The following is a 26,147-nucleotide window of genomic DNA, read 5'->3' as shown; positions in this document are numbered from 1 at the left end:
TATTGATTTCAAATTAGTTTTTTTTTTTTAATGGACCAAACAAAATTCTTGTCTACTGCTTTCTCGCAATGCTTGAGTTTTCTCGGAATATGATAATAATTTCACTTTATTCATAAAATTTTATGCATAAGATGCGAGCTAAGTGATTTAGAGGTTGATTTATGAAACTAAGGCTGCAAGAGACAGATGCATGAGTATAAATCTAGGCCGAGACAATTTCTAACACCTGGAAACGCTGACTACGGACGATAAGTTTTGTATAGTTATATTTGATTATAACTTTTCATAATTTTGATTTTAATGGGCATGAAATTATCAAATTGGCAAATAAAGTTACTTTTAATTAAAGCTCATTGTAATATTAGTTCTGATTAGCAACCCATGAGCCTGAATAATGGATTAATGCAACTATTTCTTGGTATTTTCTTTAAAATTCCATGTTTTGGGAACCACTCGTATAAAGATTCTCATTTTTATTAAATTACTATCTTCATTAAGAATGTTTTCTAGTAACGGAGTAGTCATTTTTAGAAATTTCTTACTAATGTGAGAGCAAAATAATCATTGGTACGTGGAATTGTTATCCTTTAATTTTGGTCGTGGAGTGAATGCAATGATAAATGCATGCTTAGCAAATTTTATCAATTGTAAGTACGCATAATTTCGTCACTGTCCATTTTAAGATTTTACTAGCAGCAGGAGGCATTCTTTACTTTTTAAATGAAGGAAAAAATTAATTTACCAATGTTTCCATACGTCGCGTTCAGATGGCGAGAATTCTCATCATTTTTCCCCCAAGCGTTCCGGACGGACGACGAAATTTCTCATCATTTAGGTGCGTCAAATTCAACAATTTTAAAGAATTCTAAAGTTATTTGGCAGTACGTTTTTAATTGCTCTTCGTTACTTATAATGAATTGATGTATCTTATTCGCGCAAATCGCCACATATTTTCAGTCTCAACATCACCCCCACCAAGGTATGTCTTTCCTCTACATTTAAATACCTTAGTACTCTGCGTGTTAAGGTAAAATAAATTTAAAATCATAAGCATTTCTAAACTTAGCTAGTGGTTAATGATACCCTTCCAATTATTTAAGCATTTCTTTTACCAAAAAACGACAAGCAAAAAAGTGATTTTACACATGTTCCCATTCCCGTCACTACGCAGTTTTCCCCGCCGACGGCGTTAGCGATGACTTGATATGGCCTCGTTTTCCTATATTTATGGTATTATTCCGCGTTGAATCCCTGCTTTGCTCACATTACAAACTGCATCCGGCATGCTCATTACGTGATAAATCGGCATTAAGATTCTTCTCAGAAGAAGCTACGTTCTGCGATGATTACAGCGTGGCGTTATATACGAGACTATTTCAACACGTGGGGAAAATGAAAATTTGTCAACTCATAAAAACTCCCCTTCTCTTGTGAACGCATATCTCCTTTGATTGAATTTTCGCCATAAGTAAAAAAAAAAAACTTTTTTCTCTGTAGCTAAAAATTAGCTTAACTTATAACAATCGCTAGTACGAGTCGCTATGTGTTTACATAAATAACCGATGCTATATATTTACATAACAAACCAATACTTGTTATATTTACATACCTGCATAACTGATCATGGTGTCAGTATGCACCTTTAACTACCATTTGCGGAATCCTGGGTACTTTTACTTACATGTTGCATAAAATTTTGCCTAAAACCTATCCACCCAATCAATTTATCATTGAAATATTCAACTTTGAATGTCGTTCATAGAGGTTACGATGCATTTATTACGCCAGATACGCAACGTGAATCAACAAGGAGATATTAAACCATGTAAGGACTTTATTTCACAAAAATTACAGATTTATATTCACTTCTTCCGTTTTAGGTGAACTGGAGCATCGTGCTTGGTCCTTCTGATTCGGGAAATCTAAAAAAAGAATAAAATATCGACGTGAACCAAAAATCAAGTTATAAAAAAAAACAAAATCTTATTAGTCTACTAAGCTATGTATGCAAAGAAGCATAAGCTCTGTTAGTGTTAAAATACTGCCACCAACTGAGAGATAGAGAAAAGATAAGGAAAATGACATAATGGAGAGCTTCCCAAAAATAAAGATTAAAAAAGTTTTACCATTGGATTACTTTGGATTATCACAAAACTACTTGATGATTATTACAATACTATTATTTGTTTACAAAGAGCTAAACACACATACTAGCATAACATTTATTTTTGGGGTATTTCACAAAGAGTAGTTAGCAACCTTACATTTTGGAATCGGATTTAATCACCAGAATATTCTTATCAAAATGATTTTTTAAATATGAAATACTGAATCCCTGCACTTTCTATGGCCTGACAAGAAACAGGGCCTGGATAGATTCACTTTGTCACTGGAAATGAAAAATGTCCAGAAGACTCGTATTTTAGGCATCCACAACATATCGCTCTTGGTGAGATATTTTAAATAAAGAAACACAATACTGCTTGAGCACAATTGCCAACTCTGAAGGAACGATTCAAATTTGACAGTTGGATCCCGCCAAGAAATTACTACTTTACATCAAAATGTGGAAACTCCTTCCATGAAGAATATCTTAAGCCTGAGCAGCTCATTGGCAAGTATTATTGAAACATATATCTAAATACCATTTAGTTCTACTAACTCATAATTGCAGAGTATAAAAGATGGATGAAATTTCATGCATGGTGATTGCCGGGGACCTTGGAAATTTTCTGAGTTCCTGAGTTACAAACAATAACACGTATTATACAGTTTCCATGGCTACTTAATATGATACACGATGGAAGTTTTTTTCAACCTCCGATGGGTCATGAACAGAAGACGAAGTGAACGATAAAAATTATTTCAATGCTAAATATTGAGCACACTTGTGGTATCCTTTCGACATAATCGCATCGTCAATTGAGGTGTTGGTCGCGCCTGTGGACAAGTTTTACTACTCTACTTTCTTCGGAAGATATTGCCGCCTGTGACCTCCTATGAATTTTGCCTTAGTTCTGAAGCTCAAAACCTGTTTGGAAACCCTTCCCTCCTAGCCACTTCTTCACGTCAGTGTTGAGATGGAAGTCACACGGAATTATGTCGACATTGCACGGCGGATGATCGAAAATGTTAAATTGAAATCGCTCGAGGAGCAGTTGGGCTGCATGAGCGCTAAGATTATGATCGTTGTCATGGATCAGAACACTTCCTGAAGCCAGTATGTCTCCTTTTTTGTTCTGAATGGGAATGGGTGCAGTGTTTCACACACTAGCCACATTGCATTAAAGAAAAATTCTCTTTCATCGGCATAAAGGCCAAGGCATTCGGCGAGTTTTCTGGCTGTTGCTCCGCAGTGCAAACTTGGCGGGAGAATCCATTGAGGCTGTGTAGTTGCGATTGCTACTAACCTTAAACTAAAAACTTAAGACCAGAAATGACTTAAACGTGTGGTGCGGAGGACGCGTAGTTTACTTATCTGCGCAGTACCCGCCTGTCGCTTGTATGGTGCTTTTGCTGAGCTATCGGAGGTTGAAAAATAAAACGACCCTCGTATGTGGGAACAAGAAAGAAAACATGAAAAAAAAAGACCCAGGGGAAAACTTGTGAAGGCCAAAAGTGCCACTTATCCGTGTCACTGCGAAGTACATGCAGCATTTCAATCAAAAAATGAGTAGGTTTTTTAGATTCGGCCGCGTTTGCATCATGTTTATCGCACGGTTTCACCAGGTATGCAGCTGACCTCCTCAGCTCAGGCGTTAATGAGATGTAATTTTGATAGGATTACAGATGAGATGTATTAGTCTCTCTAATGGTGTAGAGATGAGGTGAATGAATAGAATGAATGAATCAATAGAATTTCTATTACATGTGTTTACGCTCCAGAAGTACGGTGTGTAATGACTATTTACCATGAATCTTCCGAGTGGAGTGAATTTCAATAAGGAATGGAGTTGTTTAATGAGACCCCAAATCGATATTCACTGAAAGAATTGGGTCGAGGAGGATAAGTCAGAGTGGAAAATAATATTCTTAGTTCAGTCCTCTGTTCAAAATATTAAAAAAAACACGGAAGTTGCCGTTAACTAATAATGAGTTTGTTACGCCATTAGAGTTCTGGTTCCTTTTCTCGTTCATGGAGATCCTTTCATTCAGGGAGAGAGTCTCTCGACAACGAACCAAAAGACACCCATGCACAATTCCGAGCAGCAGGGGGAAAGCGGAGACACGCTCAGTATGTGCTCGTGACGCCAGCATCTCGCCTACGGAAGGATTAAGGCTATTAATTTTTCGTCGCGAATGTCTCTAGAAGTAGGAAATAGATTGAAAAACGGAAGCACGTGGATAAGCTAGTTTTTCAAACTATCACTGTCAACAGCAATACAAAATTGGTGCATACAACCGTTAGTAAACTGATTGATAAGCAGGACAAATCCCTCAGAGCAAGTAAAAATTCGTCATTATTACGGAGGCTTCCGCGGTGAGTTGATTGGTGATGGTTTTCCGGGTTTACACCGAGTTGATTCATGTTTTTTGCGGACGATAGTTTCGGGCGCGTTCCACCTCCCGTCTTCGGGTCCCGAAGACGGGACCTGGAACGCGCCCCCGAAGACGGGAGGTGGAACGCGCCCGAAACTGTCGTCCGCAAAAAACATGAATCAAAGCGGTGTAAACCCGGAAAACCATCACCAAAAATTCTTCATATTCGGGAAGGGAAAATTTTACACCGTCACTGGATTGACGCGAAGCCATTACCAAAGAGACAGAAAACGGACAAGATTCAGAGACAGTTGGTTATTTGAGGCACAGGCTTTGTCCACGTTCTGCACAAGGTGGAAGCGACGTTTCCTCTACTATGCTGTAGGTGTCCTGTATCCGAAATGAAGCATAGGTGTCTTTGAATTTGCCGATACATGTCATCTTCAGGCGCCAGGTTAATGCGAGGCTGCTAATACCTTATTGTTACAGCATTTGGAACAATAGAGATCGAGCCGCTCCTCATACAGTCAGGAATGAGAAGCCTCGCAGTCAGCCTGATTCGGAAGTATATACCAGCAGATTCGATTAAAACCATTTCTATCATTTATGGGATGCTCTTAAAGTTTTGGAAGGACTATTTAAGCAGAACCCCTCCAACAATGTTTGTCTTACCCCAGTGATACCAGTGCAGTCAAAAACACAAAATGTGCCTATCGCAGTGAAAGGAATAGAAAAAATGTGCATGGATAACGAATTTATTTATAAATATATTATTTGACCTTGTCATCAGTGAAATTATTATTCCGTATTGGTACTTTTCTAAATAACTTATTGTTCGAATGCCGCTACTATATAGCGTTTATTGTAACGTGGTGGTCTGGCAGTGGTTTTGAGGATTTTTCAATGCCGCATGCCTAGCATGCCATGCAATGCCTGGTGTGAATCCCGCGCCTATACCTCACCCTACCAGTGTGGGTATTAACTCCAGTGTGACTGAATAGACGCCAGCCTAAGCGGCTCCCGCGGAAAATGTTGATTTTTACTTCCACTATCATCCAATAAATCCAGGGGAATATCCACCACAGCACCTGAAGACGATTATAGCACAGTAAGAGAAACTTAGCTGCCACCATAAGTAGTGCGCGTGCGAAACTCGAAAAATAACTCTGTCGAAAACGTTTATCTGGAAAAATACGATCCAGACCTTTTTCTCTAGGTAAGAGCCATTAAAGTACATGTAGGAACTCACACGACGGGTCGCTTTTTGGCCGTCCTCTGCTTCACCTCCTCGAGGTCCAGGTCCGTGGTGAAGGCGCCGGGGAAGGTATGCCGGAGGATGGCGAGGCCAAACCCGGCGATGGTAGCCCAGACGCCCGCGACCAGAGAGCAGTAAAAGCATGCGCCCCAGCGCAAGGGGAGGGCCACACCTTCCACGTGGATGTGGTGTTCCGGGTAGGAGAGGAGCTCGGCATAAGTGGGAGCGGCAGCCAGCATTAAAATCCCCGATAAACCCAACAACTTGGCGCCACTCTCCGGCACAGACATCTGAAACACAGTGAAGCCGTTGGTTGAAACATCATAAACCACGTTTAAAGAAACTACATAGTACTTCTGACAGTTTTTTAATGGTCTCGATAGATTTCAACGACAGTGACTCCGATTTCCTCGAGAGATAAAACGTAGATACGATACAAAAGCCAATCCTTAAAAAAAAGAGACCAGCTCTTCATCGTCCTCACTGCTAAACAATCTAAAATTGGTATGAAGCAGCTCTGCTATTAATTTTTTTGTCTCCTAATTTTTTAATACCCACGGACTTCTTCTCCTTCTCATCCTTCTTTACCTGTTCCATATTTTTCATTCGAATTCTTCCTTTTTCGTTCTTGCTATCCACTTGTCTCTCGAAATTTGTCTTCATCATCTCATGTCTCAAGATCTACCCTACAAGGTTGTTATGTCTTCTTGGCAAGGTTTTCATGATGATTCTCTTCCCTCCTACTCTCCATAGTGCTTCCTCATCACTTACTTCCAGTTCAGGATCAAATGGATCGACCTACTAAGTAACAAGGAAGAGAGGAACTAGTGAAGGTAAAAGATTGTTGGCCTTATGACCACTGATATCTATAGGATTTCATGCGACTGTGGTCAAATCAGAATGGAGGAGATTGGTAGAACGATAGCTATAATGCTTAAGGAGCACCGGAGGCATTTTATAATTAGACAGCACGATAAATCTGATATATATCAATATTGGACAACAAGATAAAGTAGAATACGGCCTAAATACTCTACCGTTTCAACAGCTTATGGGACAGGCTTGATAAGCTTGAGATCAGGGTTGATAAAAATACTTTTGATCGAGGAACGGAATACAAACTCGTAAATGCGTGGAATCTCATTTTAAATGAAGTAAAAGTGAGAGAACTCCTCCTTTTTATTCGAATTACTAAGATATTTCCGGCCGATGTATCCGAGTAACCTAACTGTTGCGACTATTTATAGTTACATTTCAATATTTTGGTTCAGTCAAACTTTTTCATTCACTCCGTTGATTACGGATGATACGTCCGTTGAAACAATCGGCACATTACGAATTAAACCGGTTGGAAGTCTGAAAAGACTTCTTGCAAACAATGAGCAATTTTAAATGGAGTGGAGCAAACAGTGGGAGTTGGCTGTCCCACTTGAGAATATCATATTGTTGTTGACATCGATCGGGTTAGTCAAAAAGCTGAGTGGAACGCACAAATTAGCTTCATTTCACATGCTTCGCGTGCGGAAATTGCACGACGTTTGTCATTCATCCATGAATTTACATCATATGGCGATATCTCTGAACTAAATTCCACAAAGTAAATATTTTCCGTGGCCTAGATTCGAACTCAGTTCCCCGTAATTAGCGACAGATGTTCCGCCACTTTATCTCACAAGGCATCTTCTTGGCCCCTTCGGAGTTTGGTTTGAACATGAGGGCAAGGCTGTTTATCCTGACGGACATACAATGCCACAAGGCAGCAGATTCGTGCACAAAGCGCAACAGCCTCGAGACTTAAGTCAGAACATAGAACGCCAGGACAATGTCCTGAGGACATCCACCGTAGATATTATTCAAGGAATAACCGTGAAATAGCCATCGGCGTACCTTTACGTGGTCACCCGTAAGTGAAACTATAGTAAGATAAGTCCATGGAGGAAAACTCCGCCTTGTCGGGACGCAAAACCGGATTTACAGCATTCGGCCACGATATCCGGAACTATACCAAGGCAAATGATTTTTCTTCTGCGGAATTTTTCGTACTGTTAGTGCACATGCGGGTAGGTCCATTATTGTACGCAGCCGCGTAATTAGCGGTTACTTTCTTGATTTATCTCTGAATTACCGGCATTATTCGCTTTTTTAATATATTTCTCCCTACTTTCTATTGCCATGTCAAAAAATGGTAAGGTTATCATAGCAATCTCTTTCGAGGTAATTAATTACGTTGCAACTCAGAGGAGATCACGCTCGTTAGTTAAATTTTTGCACTGCAGGTAATTCGTCAGAGCCTTAATAATTATACTAATAAAATTATAAGCATTACTATCCCAAAAGCGTAAGTCTCCAAAAACACTTGCTGCCGAGGTGAATGATCAGTCTGAGGACGTGGATCTGTATAGTATGTTTACTGTACGAATCATGCTTAGCGAAACAAACAGCTGAAATTTTCTACCTAAAATTTACTCCGCAAAAAGTATGTAATTCCATTATCCTTATCATTATCTCACAAATATGCGGTAATTCCAGCGGTGTAATCCTAGGTCCTGTTCTATTTCTCATGAATTAATCATCAAGTATGCTCCTAACTTAGTTTCAAATGGTCGTTGATCATTCTTCCAGCGATGCATTACTCACACTTTCCTCTCTTTGATAAAAGATGATAAAAATGAAAAATTTATGTGTGCACATTCACATTATCATGCCAATCCTAATCACAATAATATCTCGATTGCACGTACTTTTCGAGATATTCGAGATATGTAAACGACAGCAAAACTTGGGTCGATTTGATTGTCGACGGCTCAGAGTAGTTCTCTTTAAGAAATGTGACCGTAAAATTCCGGAATATGTACAATGCACAAAAAAATGAAATTTTCAATCTGTAAAAATAATAATACTTACCAAAAAAATATTGTCAATATGCGCTTCGTACAACAAGAGATTTTACCCACTTTAGCATCCAGGAAGGGGTTTACCTGTTCATTTAAAAATAACCAAACATGAAAAATATAAGAAAATCTTTGATAATATCTTCTTCTGTGTAAATGTAAGAATAGATTATTTATTATTGTCATGACGGCACAACGGCATTCCAAACTTAATAGAAAGAAACATTTTGGTTAGGTGAGATCTATAAATCTTACACTGCTAACAGGCATTCTAGAGAATTTTGTTTCTAATAAATATTTGTGAAAAATAAATTTCCGCTCTAATTCTGGCGAATATGTCATGAGCCATCAAAAACTTACATTCCTATTTGATCGCCCTGATTGCAGCGCCCTTGACCAACAGACATCCAGTTTATGAAGTTGAGAGTTATGTATCTTTTATAAACGACGGGGGAATTTTTCCTTGTCACCAACTCGCGTAAACCAACTCACGAAAATCCTTTGGGAAGAACTTTAAGAGCAAACTGTAACGAGCTAACTAGGAAATGCGCACCATGCGCAAGGCACGCTCTTCCCACAACTCAATTCCTGCCTTAGTGAGTCACAGGTCACGATGCACGAATTCTTCATCCACCCGTGGCTGATGCATGGCAATGCCTCTTATTCAACCCCTTCCCATGCTCGCAGCAGTTCCAAAATAAAGCCCGGTGTAACCTCACTAACAAACGCAGTCTCCTCCCAATTACCGAAACACGACACGAACGCAAGACACTAGCTATTCACGAATTCAAAAAGACTTAGAGCTGCTGGTCTACTTCAACCGTAGAGCAAAACGAACCAAATATTACATTTAGTTCCTGTTATACAGAGGGGTAAGAGTTGTGGAAGGTCACTCGGGATTTCCACCGGGTCAGGTTCTCCAACTCCATCTCAGGCGATGTTTCTGTGTACGAGTTGTCCATCGTCATCATTGTCCAGGGCATCTCGACTCGTACATCGAAACGTCGGCTGAGATGGAGTTGGAGAACCTGACCCGGTGAAAATCCCAAGTAACCTTTTACAATTCTATACGCCGGGAAAGCCTGTGATCAGAGGGTCAGAGGTTATTTCTCAGTTTTCCTTTTAGGTATAAATTTACTATTTTTAATATTTTTATCGAATGAGATAACGAGGAAAATGTATTCAAATACAAAATCGATCGTTCTATTTGTAAAAAAAACTTTTCCATTGTTATTATGTTTAAATGCTGAAAAATATTTTAAATTAACTTTTCCGAAATATTCCAACTCAGAATTGCCCCAAACTTATAAATGGAATTTTTAAACGGATGGATAAAATATTTGAACTATTGCATTTTCTACCGCACGGCGTTACGGCTCCTCTATTGGAATTACGTACCGTAGGCTTATAACACAAGTCTGTGGATGTGATAAGCGCTAGACAATGTTATTGACGATACGCTTTTGACGAACCTAATGCGGGAGCTGTCCTGGAGTTTTGGATCAGAAAATAAGCTAGTACAACGTAAAAATTTTCAAGTTTACTCATCCCATAAATGTTAACTAATAATTTACATATTTTTGTAAAAAAGAAGAAAAATTATTTTTTATTGTTTAAAATCGTCAAAACTTTTCCCTGAGGTATAGATACTCGTTTCCTCTCTAGATGTGATCCGATTGCTCTTGATGAGAGTTTGGATTTTTTTCAAGTGATGGAAATCATTAGATTTTTGAGTATCATGATAGGAGCTGATTTGTTTCAGATATTCAAATCATTAAATTTCTTTTGATTCCTCGATATTTTTTCTATTTAAAAAGCTGTAGTTGAGCAAAGCTTCACTGCGGGATTTTTAAGACTAAGCTTACTTTATATTTGCCTGCTGCTGAATGATAATATGGTTCTATTTATACTAAAACTAAAATTACAGGAGAAAAAAACATTCCCTGATATAACGAATCCCTCTATGATCAAAACTATACATAGTTACGGTTGAGTTGATAGACTAAAGAAATATCTTGTGTAGTGTGTGTGTTCATAAAATGAGTATAAAACTTTGATTTGTTCATAGTTTTTTGTCATTTTTAAAATACACCATACATTTTTCGATCGATCTCGGTGTTTTATAATAGGTACTGTAAAGTCTATAACTCTGCGCAGAAGAATTCCACGTTAATCACACTTAGGTAGTTATATAAAGAAAAGAATTTTCTAAAGTGATTGCAATCAATTTACTTTAACTCACGCAACCCTGAGGAAAACGTAGAAATTCCTGGATGCCGATTGAATAGTAAAGACAATTTATGTCTTATAACTTTATTTGCATGTGAATTGGCTTCAGAGCTAACGAAGGGTAAGCCAAAAAAAAATAATTAGGAAAATAGAGCAAATTCTTGCATATACTTTTGGAACTTGAAAATGAAGTTTATGCGAAGGGTCTAGGTTCATATTTCCGCCAAGGCATATAATTTACCTCTGTGGAGTTTTCGTACTAACAATGTTCAGTAATAAACTCAAAGATGGGACAATAACACTGCCATCTCTCTCACCTGAAGAGGAATGGAGAAAGTCCAAAACACCAAAGAGGCGGTGAGCAGGCAGGAGCTCCAGTATCCAGCCTTCCTCAACTTCCCTCCCCAGTCGTACGAGCCGGAGTACCAACCTCCGCCTTCTCCTCCACCGCTGCCGTAGTCCCACGTACTTGAGAGGTATTTCGCCATGGTGAGAATAGGACCTGGGGCACCCCTTTCAAGGAGTGACGTAAAGCTGAGCCCAGGGCCCGAACCGTACAGGAAGTCGATCCGTTCGTCAAAAAAGGCCGGTCCCGGAGGTGACATTGCCGCGCCCACAGTACCGCAAGGCCCCAGTCTTGGCCTGGTCGCCAGCGTCGTCTTGTTGCTAGAAGTGGGCGACGATGTATTTGAAGTCTTTCCAGAAGCCTTCGTCGGTGGTACGGACGCGTTGGGGCCTTGAGATGACCTGATAGAGAAATGCACTGGTTTGGACCGCCTTGCCTCATGAGAGTGATAGGAGTCCTCGGCTTCGTCGCTCCATTCGTGCCACAGCAGCTTGCGGGCCGTGCCAGCCACAACCGTTGGCATCTCCGGAGATCCGTCTCCACGGAACATTTGGCCCAGTCTCTCTGCTCGTGAGTGACGGATGGCGAGGAGCGTGGAAGAGGCTATAGCATTGCTCGAATTGGGCGAACAGTCCTTGAGGTTAAGCTCTGGAAAACACCCTGCGGTAGGAGAAATAAAGACTCATTAAGTATTTTATCGGTTAAATCAGTTTTACATGCTGAATTATGCTTGCTTAATTATTCAGTGCGTCAACGCGAAGGTTTGATTGGAAATGAGAGGCTTCAAGAAATTCAACAAAATGAGCTAAAAGGTCAGAAGAACTACAGGTCAATAGGGCTTTTTTGAAATTTTACTCAAAAAGGCGTGTTTTTTCATACAATTTTTTACATGTGTGAGGTAGGTATTGTTACGCATTGTATCTAAATTATATGTTGGGGTCATGGCTACATGAAATTTCCTTTTTTACTGCGTAAATGTAGTAATTTATAGCCCATTTTCTGTATTTCTCCAGTCAAGTTTAAACATTTGTGCCTCAATTGGGTTCCTTTTAAATATAATTCATACAGAATACGGTAATAACAAAACCTCCTTCAAAAGGTCCTCCAGTAAAACTAGGTACATTGAACGTTTTTCCTGCAGTCAGCATTGCGTTCGTACATACACACGTTGTTTTCTATTCTGACGCCCTCATTCTATAAACTCCCGTTCAAAATGCGTTCCAAATTTTAATACTTCATTTCATCTCTCGTCTATGTTGCACCATATGCATCGCAATTTTCCCCCGACTTCTCGTACCACCATCAATGTGTGTTTGTTATTTGATAACACTCTTGAATAGTATTTGGTTCATAGTTTATAACGTTTGTCTTACTATTTGATAACTGTTTTCTTTGTTATTATGAGTCCGTTGTGATTGGTCTTGTACTGTTTTTGGATGCATTAAATAAATAAATATGCCATTTGCGCAGCTAAAGAGTTAGTGGCCGCGCTTCGTCCCGCAGAGCTGCGTACCGATTACCAATCTTCTCTATTATATGACTTTATGACCTTTCTGTCCTTTCTTTGCATCCTATTCCGATATTTACCCTTTAGCCCCACTTTCCTCACAGGTCTGGGTGACGGCTTGCATTCCTCTTCTGGACCCAGGGTGGGGACGGCTAAAAGCGTCATGTTGGCCCCCAGGAGCCCCACATGTAGCCCTACGGTCCGCGCGTAGAGTCGTCTGGATAGGGGTGTCGAGGCCATCCAATCGTGGTATCCGAGCAGCGCAGGAGTCAGCTCGGCCGTCGACGACATCCATTCGGGGAGCATCAGGCTGTAGGCGGCCATGAAGCCAGGGAACAGGCAAGTCACCACCTGTGGAGAGGAAGAGGGTGATGGAAAACGATCGTCAACGCGTTTCTTAACTTTGGCTCTTTTTCCACCTGATCGTGTTACTACATGAAAATTGAATAAATTAATTACTCGTATATTATGTGGTACCATGCAGTGGAAGTTATTAATATTAGTTAAATAAAATATTGCTACGTTTCATTTAAGTCATAACGAATCAATTGAAGTTGGGCAACGAAAATTCCCTAGTTCAGCACGTGACAAAACATATTCTCTGAATCAGGTATCAACCATTTTTATAGCGGCTCACATTTAAATTTCTGTTAAACTTATCTTTAAAATTAATTCCGATAGATGCGCCTTACACAGTTCATACGCTGGGTAAGCCGACTTTCGGTATTTTTACATATCCGACACTGCGTTGGAAATTTCTCCTCGAACATTGCCCTTCCATGGTTGCAGAGTCCACGGGGTTTTTGCATAAACTCGAAAATTAAACAAAATCCATAAAACAAACACCACAAGCGGCCAAATAATTTCTTATGCGAATAAAACCCTAAGAGAACTTCTTGAAAATAAGGCATCGACGGCAAAGGTACCCTCCAAACTGTCCTGATATATGATGCTAACTGACAGAGGTCGGGAAGTATACCTTAATTGGCTGCATTCTACACGTAATGCCACGTAGGAGATTCCAAATTAAAATTGCGAAATCCAAATACGCTTCTATTAAAAATTATTGACAACAACACTGCTATTAACTGTTCTACTTTTTTCCATTTTTTCCGTCAGATTTTCTGTTTTAAAAACTTTTTTCATACATATCTATGTCTGTGCTCTTTGCTGAATAGGATTCATTTCAAGGTGATGTCAAAATACCTGTATTTAATTTTTGAATTTACCACTGCACTATTAATACCTTACGAATAAATAAAAACCATTCTCAACAGAAAATAAATCCTCTCAAGAAACACAAATAAGCTTCGATCACACCGATTCATAATTAGAAATTATGAATGGTCAACTGAAAGACGATAAACAGCCATATTTGTTGATCCAAGCCTCAAATTTGGGTCAAAGGGTCAATGAACTCCGATCAGGGATTTAATGAAAAGCGGGATATGGGAAAACGATGATGGCTGAGGGAACAGACGAGGATTAAGGGTGACATGCGATGAAATTGGACAGGCTGCTGCATTGTTACAGCGCTCGTATCCGGCTGAATAATAAACTGTTTATACCTACGAGGGAAGTCAGCTCAGTGTGCAAAGATTGTTGCTCATTTCACAACGATTGCATGAAAACGAACCGTTTTTCCAGTCTGCGCGCTGGCCAGGCACATTGCCGGAAATTCATTTGGGTAGGGTCTAAGTTAAATACAAGTCAACCGTCCCCTTTACATTCCATTGAGGCATTGACCACTGCGTTGAAAAATCATCTAAAATATTAGAAATATGAATTTTTTGACCGAAACAATTCTTAATACAATGATCAAAGGATACCTACCATCGTGGGTAGTCTTAAAATTCGGGGAAAGAAAATTTTTTACATGAAAGTATTTTCTGATTTTAGACATAAAGAGCATCGGTATTCAGTTTTCCGTGGTCAATCGGTGCCAAAAATGATGTCATAACAGTTTCCCGTCAATGCTCGCTCTTTTTGCTATTTTCCTTTCCCATGACTCTATTAGATACAATAAATTCGCTAGTTTAAGGCACAAAAATAAATTATTTTTCAGAGTTAATAGTGCAAGCAATTTTAAAATATGACATACTTTTCAGATTCCTGAAATATCTATGGAAAACAAAATGGAAAGAATTAGAATAGATTCTAACAGTTCCACAATCTATTTTACATATGTGATAATAAGCGTAGTCTCCAAACCATTCGTAATCTCCTACATGGCATTTGGTTAAGAACCTTAAGGCTGTTACACCATGTGCAGCAAATTTGCGAGGTTTTATCCCGCAGTAATGAATGACCCTAAAAGTGGGTGAGATCTCGCAATCGTAATGTTGATACTCGCTCAAAGCTCCCGTTAAATAAAACTAGAAGATAAATTGTTCCAAGCAATTATAATTACCCATTTTTTTTCCTAAGTTAACTATTTAATTTTATTAAAAATCCAGATTATCAAATAAAATGTCAAAAAGGGTGGATACTCGGGAAAAACCGTTTCATGGCAACTGCAAAGTGCATTAAAAAATGTTTGCGTTGTCATAGATTTGTCATAGTTGAGTAACTAAGGAGTTGCGACCCCATGTTTATAGGGCAAAAAATACTTTAAATGTCTCCCCTACCACCTCCGGTAAGTATTGTAAATTCCTCCTGAAACACTGTATAGTATTTTAACTATAAAATATACGGCTGTTTAGATTAAGTTCTTGGAAAAACTTCTTTGTAGCCTAACAACTTTGTAGCCATCTTTGTAACCTACATTTTGCCTAACTTCCTGCACTGCTTTCGAGTGCGAACTCTCTACCTGTTCCCGATGCCTTCTCAGCGGGAAATCGCCTCTTCGCAGCGTCGTAAGGCGGAAATTACACCTTAGACAAGAAGGAGGAAGAGACGGCTTCGGTGAAAAGTACCTCTGTTGTGCTGATTGAAATCCTAGGCGCAGGTCGACCTGGAAGACAGGTGAGCAGAGGTCGATGTGTGACCCAAGGCAGTGGAAGACGTCCGCCGACCGAAATCATTTCAGAGATCCCTCGATTCGCTTGTATGTGACACATAAGGATGGAAAACAAATTCTCGTTATTCCCGAGTAGTGATGAAAAAATATTTTCAATTAAAATCGAAAATTAGGTTAATCTAAAATCGAGTTTAACAGAAAATAGAGTTTAACCAAAATCGAACTTGATCAAAATTGAGTTTGATCAAAATCGAGTTCAATCAAAATCGAATTTAAAATGCAATAGATCGAGGCAATTCGAGACGAATCCTCGGTCATCGAGTATCGCTCACAACTCCATTTCTCAACTTGGATCTTGATCATTTCGTATGACCTCAGTGGCGTCACTATCGGCCTATGATAAAGTCATCAGTCAGGACTGTAAGACTTTTATTAAAGGCCAATAAAATTGGAAAGGCACGACCTCTACCATCAAGAAATAATCTCAATTATCTAATCTTTCTAAACATTTCTAAATAGAATGGGTCAAAGCGGCGGTCACAAAACTTTGATGCGCGTGCATTTTGTAAATTTTTGCCAACAATAATTCATGCATGTACTCTAAGTAGATTTTAGGGATTTATTTTACATCTCTAAACTTATTGGGCGTGTTTTTCGAATTTATAATAGATATGATTTTGTAGGAGCTATATTTAATAAAAAGAACCGCCGATTTTTTCGATAAATCGATCTTTCGGTTTAAATTTCTATTTTGTTGAAAAGTCAAGCTTTTTATTTCAATAAAATATTCGATTGTTCGAAAAATTGAATTTGACTGGCATTTTTCCATCACAATTCCGGAGGAGACAATATCCATGCTATTATGATAATGAATTGATTCTTCAATCGGTCAATAGATATGCTGTCACCCACCGCGCATATTTTTCACTTTTTATGGAACAAACGCTAAAATTAGACACACATTTAATATTTCTCCATAAATAAATTTTATGACAATCAAAAGCTAGTATCGTGATTTTATTTCTTTTATAGCTACATTTATTCCTGCCACATGAGACGTAAGTAAGATTTTTCATAATTTATTTCAAGTTGTCTTTTTAATTCTGAAATTTGCTTACGCGTACCGTTGATATCTTGAAAATTTAGCTCTTAAACGAAAATTCCTTTAAAATGAGGAGTAAGCAAAGTCCAAAAGTTGGATTTCAAGCCAATTTATATTCTCGTGCTTTTAGCGTTCAATTTCTCGTCTTTGAAGTGGATAAAATACCACCAATTTGCTTTACAGAGCCTTTGGCGAAGCGATAGTGGCACGAACTGGTCGTCCTCTTTCAGCTATTATATCTCTCTTTACCTTGAAATCTGCCGTACTGAGTTCCGCGCCCTTACATACAAAATAAATCAACACAATATTGAGATTCTTTCGAACTAGTGGGAATTGAGTTGAAGGGTACGGCCGTGGAAAGCAAAAGAAACTCCTAAAATTTAATAGACAAGGGAAGAGGTCTGCTGCAAAAAACGGAAAAATAGCACAACGGGAGAGATACGTTGGGATTCTGAACTTGAGGCAACTTTGAGTGGACTGTAGGAGGTAAGACGGAAGGGGAAAATGGGTGAGAAGAAACAGACACCGAGACGCAATGTTACGAATTACCCCACTGCTTTTCTTCTTCATTAGAAATAACATGCTCTTTTCTTTTCAACTCGAGTAACAAAAGTTAAAAACGTAGAATGTGTACTCGCCTAGGGAGTTATTCTTTTTTGGGAGGTTAATGACCACATTCGAACAACTTATGGAACTAAAAAGGAATCGGTCAATGAATCATTCATTTCTCAGTGTAACAACGACGACAAGAAGGAAGTAAAACAATCCTTTTCAAGTGAGCCATGATTGGCACGTATTTAACTTACGAACCGAGCATTAATAATTGATAAAACTTAAGCTGAAGATCAGAGGGAGATATATATCCCACATCATTTTACAGAGGATATAATCTTCATGGAGAAAGGTTGGCTGCAACACAATGCCACAAACGGAATGCATTGACCGGGAAGTTCACCCACCATGTATGCCTTACCTTAGAAGTCATATTCTATCTCAATTTCACGCAATTTCAAGTTTAAATAACTAATAATAGATCTAAATAACGAATAAATCAAAATAATTTATAAAAGTACTAAATAACAAACGGAATGATTCGACCGGAAAGTTCACCCACCAATTGCCTCATTAACTTCGAATAGTCATTTTCTATCCCCATTTCTCGCTAGCTCAAGCTTAAACCACTAATAATTAATTGTCACAGCATTAAAATTTATAAGATACCTCGGACTTGTCGCTCAATTTCTTCCTCGATCAGGCCGTTGGCAAACATCGACTCTTAGCTGAAAACCATTGAGTTACAGCCATTTGCCTCACCGTAATATTGCCCAATGGTTCTATAACCAATTTTTTTAGCACCTACCATCCTGGTTCTCTTAGCGACTTCTTCCGTCTACTCCAAATGGCCATATTATTGCTGGCCTGGTCCACAATAGGGTAGTTTCTTTCATCAAAGAAAACGAAAGGCATTGATTGCCATTCGTTACCCACCATTAGTGTATTCATAATATACAAATTATTTGGTTTTAGAAATACCGGTTTAGACGAATGGCAAGGGTCAATTTTATCCTCATTTGAAAAAGGCCAGATTGGCGCGCATGCGATGCCACTCCACGTGACGTCACAGGGACCTAGTTTCTATACGACTAGATAGGAGTTTTACATTTTCTGAGATTACCAATGCATGCATGAGGCACAGGGCTCAGGAAAACATGTCTTAATAATCACCCATTAAAATTACCTAAGTTCGGAAAGTTTCCTTCGTTTGATAGGGTAATAATAATCCTTATTTAAGCCAAGCGCTACCAGCTAGCAGGGTACGCGGCTACCTGCTAGCATCCTGCGTCATATCAGCGCTCAAAGCCACGCCCCAAGGTCATCTCACTTGCGGCGGCGGGAACCAGAACGACGTCACACGGAGTTTACCCGGCATTCATACTTAGCCGTCGCGTTTTCGCGCGCTTGAAAATTTTCACTTTTCATTTAATCGCGAAAAATAGATATCGTCATTTAAAAATCTAGAAGAATGAAATGCGTACTCCAGGAGTAATAATCTTTCGATTAAGGCAATAAAAAAATAATAGGAAACCACCCTATTGTTATGAACACCATTTTCTTTTGCCTTCCTTCCCGCACAAATTCGCGCTAAAGACCGGTTCACTCCAGCTCACCCACCTATTTCGCAGGAGCGTTTGTAGTGAAAATAGTGACGTGATGCTAGACGCACGAGAAAGCCACGGGAGTATTTGTAGCTTCTACTGGACCACGCAAAGACTCGCTCCCATCGCCTTGCAGCACTGGGAGCTTGTACTGGACTACGCCCGATGACATACGAAGGAAATGAACGGCTACTTTTTAAGGAAACTGTGATTCGCAAACCAGCCACGGTCACGTATTGAACTTACAAACAATGTCTGTGTTTGCGAATTATTATGCTCCACCCTTTTCAACTCGAGTAACAAAGTCCTGAACGTAAACGTTTTTCTCACCTAGGTGTTATGCTGTATATCCGAATGAAAATTATTATATTAGGAGATACGATGGATCTTAAAACGAATCGTTAAATGATTCATTCATTTCTCGGGGCAGCAAAGACGAGGATGGAAATGGATCGGTAAATGAATCATTCATTTCTCTGGGCAATAGTAAGGTCACGTAAGAAATGAACCGCTTCTTTTAAAGTGAGCCGTGACTCACACGCACGGCGTTTACGGTCACTTATTGAACTAATTAACAATGCCCGCGCTAAGTTAAATATGTAACATCATCAGAATTCAGGAATAAAGAATAACCGCCCTGAACACAGACCTGGGGTGGTACTTCAGCTCTGATTACGATTATAAACACAGGACCTTAGGAGGAAGCGGATGCTATCTATGAAAAAACGATTCTCAATTTTTAGCATAAGTTTTTCTTGAAATTATCACAGTTATTTGAACACCTACAACCCATCAAATTACTTGGAGTAAGGATTATAATTTATTAAACTAAGGGGCAAACACTTCCTTGAAGAAACGACTGCTTAATTGCACATCTGTGTTACTGGAGAGAACTGTTACGGAGAGTGATGGAAAAGGTTTGAAACTACGTGAATTTTCCTCTCGAAATACATTAGTGAAAGGGTGACAATGTCATATAGGAAGAGAACTAGTGGTCTTAGTGATGAAGTTATAGCTCATGCAGGAAACATGAATATAACACGAATATGTGAATGTTACTATCTATAAAACAGCGTGAAAGACCATGGTTCAAATTTTAAAGCTAATCTTAGCAAAGTACAGCAAGAGATAATATTTTACTAAGGGTTGTTTCCCCTAGACTATCATTTGGTGAAGTAGATTAGTATACTAAGTGGCAGAAATGAATGCTAGAGTTCATTCTTTTTCGTGAAATGGAGGACAAAAACTCGTTAACCACTGACTCTTAGAGTTTAAAGATAATTCTTTGAGAAAACATATTCTGGTTAAATTCATCTTCACCTTACATTTTGTCCTTTTATTAAGTCAGAGAAATTTCAAATAAAAATGCACGATAAGTACAAATCGACGACCCCTGGGGAAGGAATATAGCAAAAATATAAAAGGATAGCCGTAGCCTCCTAAGACATTTTGAGTGAATGGAAACTTAACGTGAATATATTTGCGCAAAAAACCAAGTTCATAAAATTTTCTCCAGTTTTTTGACAAAAACTCATAATAAACTCTTGATTTCAGCTTTGAATAATATCAAATATGATAATATAACAAATAGTTGAACATCTTTTTCGAGTGCAGTTTTTTTCAAGGTTTTTTTCTTCTTTTCACTCCTTGATAGTAAACAATTACGTCAATGTATTTATCTATAGGGACCTAATGCTGAAAATCTGACATGCAATAGCACAATCAGATATCTCGAATGTTTTAAATAGAGGCCGATTTCAGAGAGGTGATTGATTAACAGCAGAGAAAAGAGTCGCAGTTCTCTGACGGAAATCTCCGTTAGAAATCCTGGGAATGTTTACTCGTCCGCAACAAATCCGCATCGACTGTAACGAAAAAGAGGAGGAAAATTTTACGCAATTGATTGATGTTGATAGACTGGGAATCATCGAAAAGACTCTTACAAAGTCAAAGGAATGAACATTCACCACGAGCATAGGTATATCGCTACCTTTAAAAATGACCTTTAAAAAAATAAACGAGAAATAATTTTGCACATTAGACCAGATAACCTCGTTGTCGTTGCTTTTAGTAGCGGAAGCATCCCTTTCCACTACCCCACTACCCGCTCCATATATATATCCCCATTGAGAGAGTAATAAGGGGAAATTTCGTTAAGAGTCCTCTTTTAGCTTGACTTGGTCAGGAATGATTACCCATTGCAACGGATGTATTTTTACCAGAGTGGCTCTCATCCCCTTTCAACGAATTCGTTCCGGAAAGCCATTATAGAAGATAATGACATATCCAAGTACCATGACTTGACTCGAATCCTGAGATAGTCAACGAGAATAATGCTGAGATAGTATGACTTTTACGGGTATCAAGCAGATGTGATCCTTAAGCCAACGTAGTTTTCAATCTTTGTTTTCTGCGGTAAAAAAATAAAACTCAGCCGGCACCTTAACTTTAATTACCGGGCAGAATAAATTAGGAATGCATGTCTCATATAATAAATTAAGAATAGATATCTTAATGAATAGATTATTTCTTAACAGGGGAAAATATTAATGAAATGTTAGGTTAACCCATTCTAAGGCCACATTTAGATATTTTATGTTTAAATACTCGCGAATCACAAAAATATTTCATAAATATTTCAGAATTCCGTGTCACTCGCTCAAGATTCATTTAACTAACAATAAAAATGCATACATCACTTTCTTAAACTTCGTCGTGTAGAGAAAAAGGGGTTCCCCGAAAACATTTTTGAATTAGGATAAAAATTGTACATTTTATGGGTCTAAAGAACTGTTCCTTGGGAAAAAACAGCTTTACACATGTTTGGTTATACCATAAAAATTCTATGTTAAGCCCAGAAAACGTCGTGGGAAAAAATTGTGCGTTAAAAATTCCCACTTCCAAATTTTGTCCAAGGATGATACAACGGCCGAATTGTTTTTGAGAAATACCTGCTATTGAATAAAGAAATTGCAAAATAGTGATCAGATCCAAAATACCTAGACTGATGAAAAGTAAAATATACTCCTTTTTTCAGTAAAACTATTCAATTTTGCAGAAAAAAAGAAGAAACGTAGGTAAAACAGCTAAACGGCTCTTGCTCAAATAACCTCCGAGGAGACGCTAGGTAGTTTCTATATGGCCGCTATACATTGACCTAATTAGTATTTAGGGAGACCTTAGAAGAGTAGGAGGGAAGAAAAGCCTAATAAAAACCCGACAAGAAGACGGATCAACCATATTGGCCAAATCTTGAGACATGATAGCCTGATGGAGACAATTTTCGAGGGACAAGTGGATGGCAAGAACGCAGAAGAAAGACTACGAACAAAATGTATTGAACAGGAAAAGCAGGGTGTGAAATAAAAGACATACGTAGGTGTGAAAAGATTAGCTGGTCGGAGAATTGAGTGGAGAGCTGCGTCAAACTGATCTTAAGAATTTTTGATGAGTGATGATGTTACATGGGACAGAGAATTGCGTTCGTTCTCACTGCAAGCAATAATGTACGCGCTCCAGCGTACCCAAAGAAAATTATTAAAGGTTATAGCGATCAAATTCATATTCTTCGACGCAATTTCCTACTACAGACGACGCAGTATCCATCGCGTCTGGGCGCTTGCACCAGAGAGGGAGAACTTGTAAACTCCTTGAGTTAAAAGGCGTTCAGCTTACTCAAAGAGGGCGACAAATTCTGTGTTGGGATGAGCATTTCTTTCAAGGGGTGACAGTGAACTGTTTCTGAGAAATACAAGATCAACCAAACGTTCAAAAGTTGGAAAATACAAATCCAATCCAAGCATCAAGCAAAATACCTTAACTAATAATGACTGATTTTTCCTCCAAAGCGTATATACTCAATTTTAAGGAGAACGAAGACAAAATATAGCGAAAAACAGCTCTGGCTTGAATCACCCATGAAGTGTGACTTGGTAGTTTCTTTACAAGGCCGCTTTACACGGAGAAGAGAATTGTATTGATTCTACATGCAAGCATTAACGTTCTTCAGCAACCTCGAAAAAAATTCACAAGGCAGTAGTATCCACATTTATACACTTCGTAGCAATTTTGCATTTTACACGACGAGAAAAATTCCCACTTCCAAATTTTGTCCAAGAATATTAAAATGACCGAATTGCTTTAAAAATAGAAGTTATTGAATGCAGAAATTGGAAAATGTAAATCAGACTCAAACATCAACCAAAATATCTTAATTGATGAGTTATAAAATTTATTTACCCTCTTAAATGTGAATCTTCAATTTTGTGGAGGAGGGAGACACAACATAACGAACCACAGCTAAATATCTCTGACTTGAATAACCTCCGAGGTGAAGCTAGGTATTACTTTAATGGCAACACTACTTGGGGGAGAGAATTCCATTAATTCTCACTGCAACTATCGGGTACGAGCTTCAGCTTATGCAAAAAAATTATGAAGATACATAGTAATCGCATTTATGCACCTTGTCGCAATTTTGAACTTTACACGGTGCAATATACATCGCGTCTCGTCCCGCGGATCAGAGAACAGGGGCACGAAAATACCTCGTGTCAAAAGGTTTTGTTTATTCGATGAGAACGACGGATTCTGTGTTGGGAACACGCATTTCTTTCACGGGATAACAGGAAGCTTCTCCGCGGCAATTTATGACAGCCTTGAGAGAGCATCGGATTCCCCCTTCCTAAGACGCACATGGAAGCGAAGGAAACGTTTGAATCACCACATCGCGTGTGTGTCTACCGACAAACAAGTCTCTTCCTGCTCCTACGGTCTCACACACCGAGCGGGGGTTGCTGGGAAAGGTGCAAGGAGCGGCGCCTCAGTGGGGATTACGTGCCGCGAAAGATTATGACGTGACGTCCCACCCTTCCTTCCCCGCCCTCCCAAACATTTAGAGCAACCCTCGCGAAATATGAGGCAGAGAGTCTTCCTTGTGTTCGGAAGGGTGGAAAGTAGGCATTTTGGATTTCTGAGGGGAAGCAAGTGAGCCTGTGCACAGTGACGCACGTAGGAACTATGGGCTGAGTTGGGAATATGGATCCTGGAGGTAAAAAATCACTCTTTTAAAATACTAGGAAAACCTTGCAGATGTTTCCCTATCAGTGTATTAGAATAAAAGGAAGTTGCACTTATTGTGAAGAAAAGAAGCTACCTTTTCTTTAAAAATGTCGAACTTCCATTATATCACGCTTGAATCTATTGAATCTATTTTCGGAATGCCCGTGCATGTTTATTTACTCCTATTTCTATGTAAATATAGACTTACGTAATTTGAATTAAAATTTAAATATTTCAGGTGAAATACAAACGATCTGTTTTAGCGCATGTGGAAAATATTCAAACGACAAGGACCTTAATCACGTGATGGATCTGATTGGCTGACATTGACGATAGCGTTTGTGCTCGTGCAGTTTATTTTGATTGGAAAATTTATTTCATATCCCACCAAGTGTGAAGTGCGTGATGTTATATGATTTCCTTGGGCAAAAAATGTCTGCAGCCGAAATTTGTCGTGTATTGTGTTCGGTGTAAGGACCAAAATTTAAGAGTAAAGATGCAATCCGTCAGTGGGTACGATTTTTTATAAATCGTAGAACAAACATTCTCGACGAAGAAAGGAGCGGCAGGTCTTCTCTTGTCAGCGATTTTATCTCAGTGGTTCAACAATGAAGGAGAGCTTCCAAACTCCGTGACAGGTTGGTTCCATTCACAGACGGCAGATTTTTATGAAAAGGGGAGTGCAAAGACCGTTGAAAGATATGACAAGTGTTTAAGGCAATTGGGCTACAAAATGGAAAAATTAAGTTTTAATTTTAAGATGTGTCAGGGATGCCGACTCACAACAAATATTGGGGGGCCAATATCGGGGATCTTGCCCCGGGATTTTTTATAAGTAGTGAGTTTTAAGGTTTTTAAGCGTTTTAGAAGGGTCATATGATCAACATTAGAACCCTGATAACTCGAATTTCGATATCTGGACACTCCGGGGAATATCGACGAGCCTGACACATTTTTTCTAACACCCATAACGAATTTTCGAGGGGGCTCGGGACCTCTCAGGCCCCATGGAGTCGGCGCCACTGAGATGCATATAATAAAATTGTTCTAACTTCACTTGTTTAATTTTTATTTTAAAATGGCAGTTATTTTCTAGATTTCTCTTATGCCACCCTTGAAGGTAAATAGTACCAAATTTTTGATAAAAATCTATTCATAAGCATATAATTTGCTGCTTCCATTTTCCATAAAAATGCAGAAGTAGGGACTACAATGTTCGCATTGGCTATAATGGCGCCCCATTGTGCAATATTCCCCTCCACGTAACACTTCGATTTCATAATCCGTACTGATTTTAAATATTGCAGATTGTGAAGAAAATATCATGCGGCTCTTTTTAAATAAAAGTATACTACGTAAAAGCAAAAAAAAAAAAAATGACGGAAGGTAGAAAAAATAAAAGCAGATCACTATTTTCTAGGTGTAGTACCCCGAATTGAGTTATTAACGTACATAATTACATATTAATATTATTACATATATACATATATTACGTACATATTAATGTACCTAAATGACTAAATATTCAATATCTGGAACTGATCTAAAATCGTATAAAGTTTTTTTTTCGACGTTATCGGAGAGGATATTGGAGATTATGGGCTGCATTTCTTAGAATGTTATAACAGCGATGAGCACAATAAACACTACGCATGACAGGATTGTATGCGTAAAAACGATATAAGTTATATGATTTTAGAGGCATTAAAATAATATTAGTTATTAAGTTTACTTTTTAAAAATATTTTCTTCAACCGCCAAAAAGGAAGGGCTCATACATTTTCGATCTTATTTTAAATGTACTTAAAAAATGATTTTTTCCGCAACCACTAGAAAAAAGGGCTCATAGATTTTTGAATTCCTTTTCTTAGCCCTCAGTTCCAGACATATGCGGGGCATTGACCCGGTTATTCACTACCAGTGACAGGACTGGGTGTGTCTGCGTATTAGTGCGCGATAGTAGAAGTCGTTTCTCAAGACGAGAATCCTAACCCTCTATTCCCGAGAAACCCAATTTCACGTGACATACACGCTACTATAATACCAACCCAACCCTATAGTTCGCGTAATACCTCCGCCGTCGTCGTAGTACGCAGGGTACTTGTACAAATGAATTAATTTTAGTAGTTACACAACGTGTACGCCAATTTCTTACTTAATAT

General features: G+C 38.7%; 1 protein-coding gene across 3 annotated transcripts in view; it reads right to left on the bottom strand.

Moving 5' to 3' along the window:
* Positions 1-1,814: 1,814 nt before the first annotated feature.
* The window catches only part of LOC124165320, a 44,496-nt gene continuing 20,163 nt past the window's right edge, over positions 1,815-26,147 (bottom strand). For all 3 annotated transcript variants that reach the window (XM_046542675.1, XM_046542674.1, XM_046542676.1), the window contains 4 exons: positions 12,788-13,058; positions 11,172-11,860; positions 5,729-6,024; positions 1,815-1,922 (listed from right to left, as the gene is read on the bottom strand). In XM_046542675.1, coding sequence (XP_046398631.1) covers positions 1,877-1,922; positions 5,729-6,024; positions 11,172-11,860; positions 12,788-13,058 — 1,302 coding nt within the window. In that variant the 3' untranslated portion in view covers positions 1,815-1,876. The remainder of the gene's footprint in view (positions 1,923-5,728; positions 6,025-11,171; positions 11,861-12,787; positions 13,059-26,147) is intronic.

This window comes from Ischnura elegans, chromosome 9 (assembly GCF_921293095.1).
Source record: "Ischnura elegans chromosome 9, ioIscEleg1.1, whole genome shotgun sequence".
NCBI lineage: Eukaryota > Metazoa > Arthropoda > Insecta > Odonata > Coenagrionidae > Ischnura > Ischnura elegans.
This window is presented reverse-complemented; position numbering and strand designations above follow the sequence as displayed.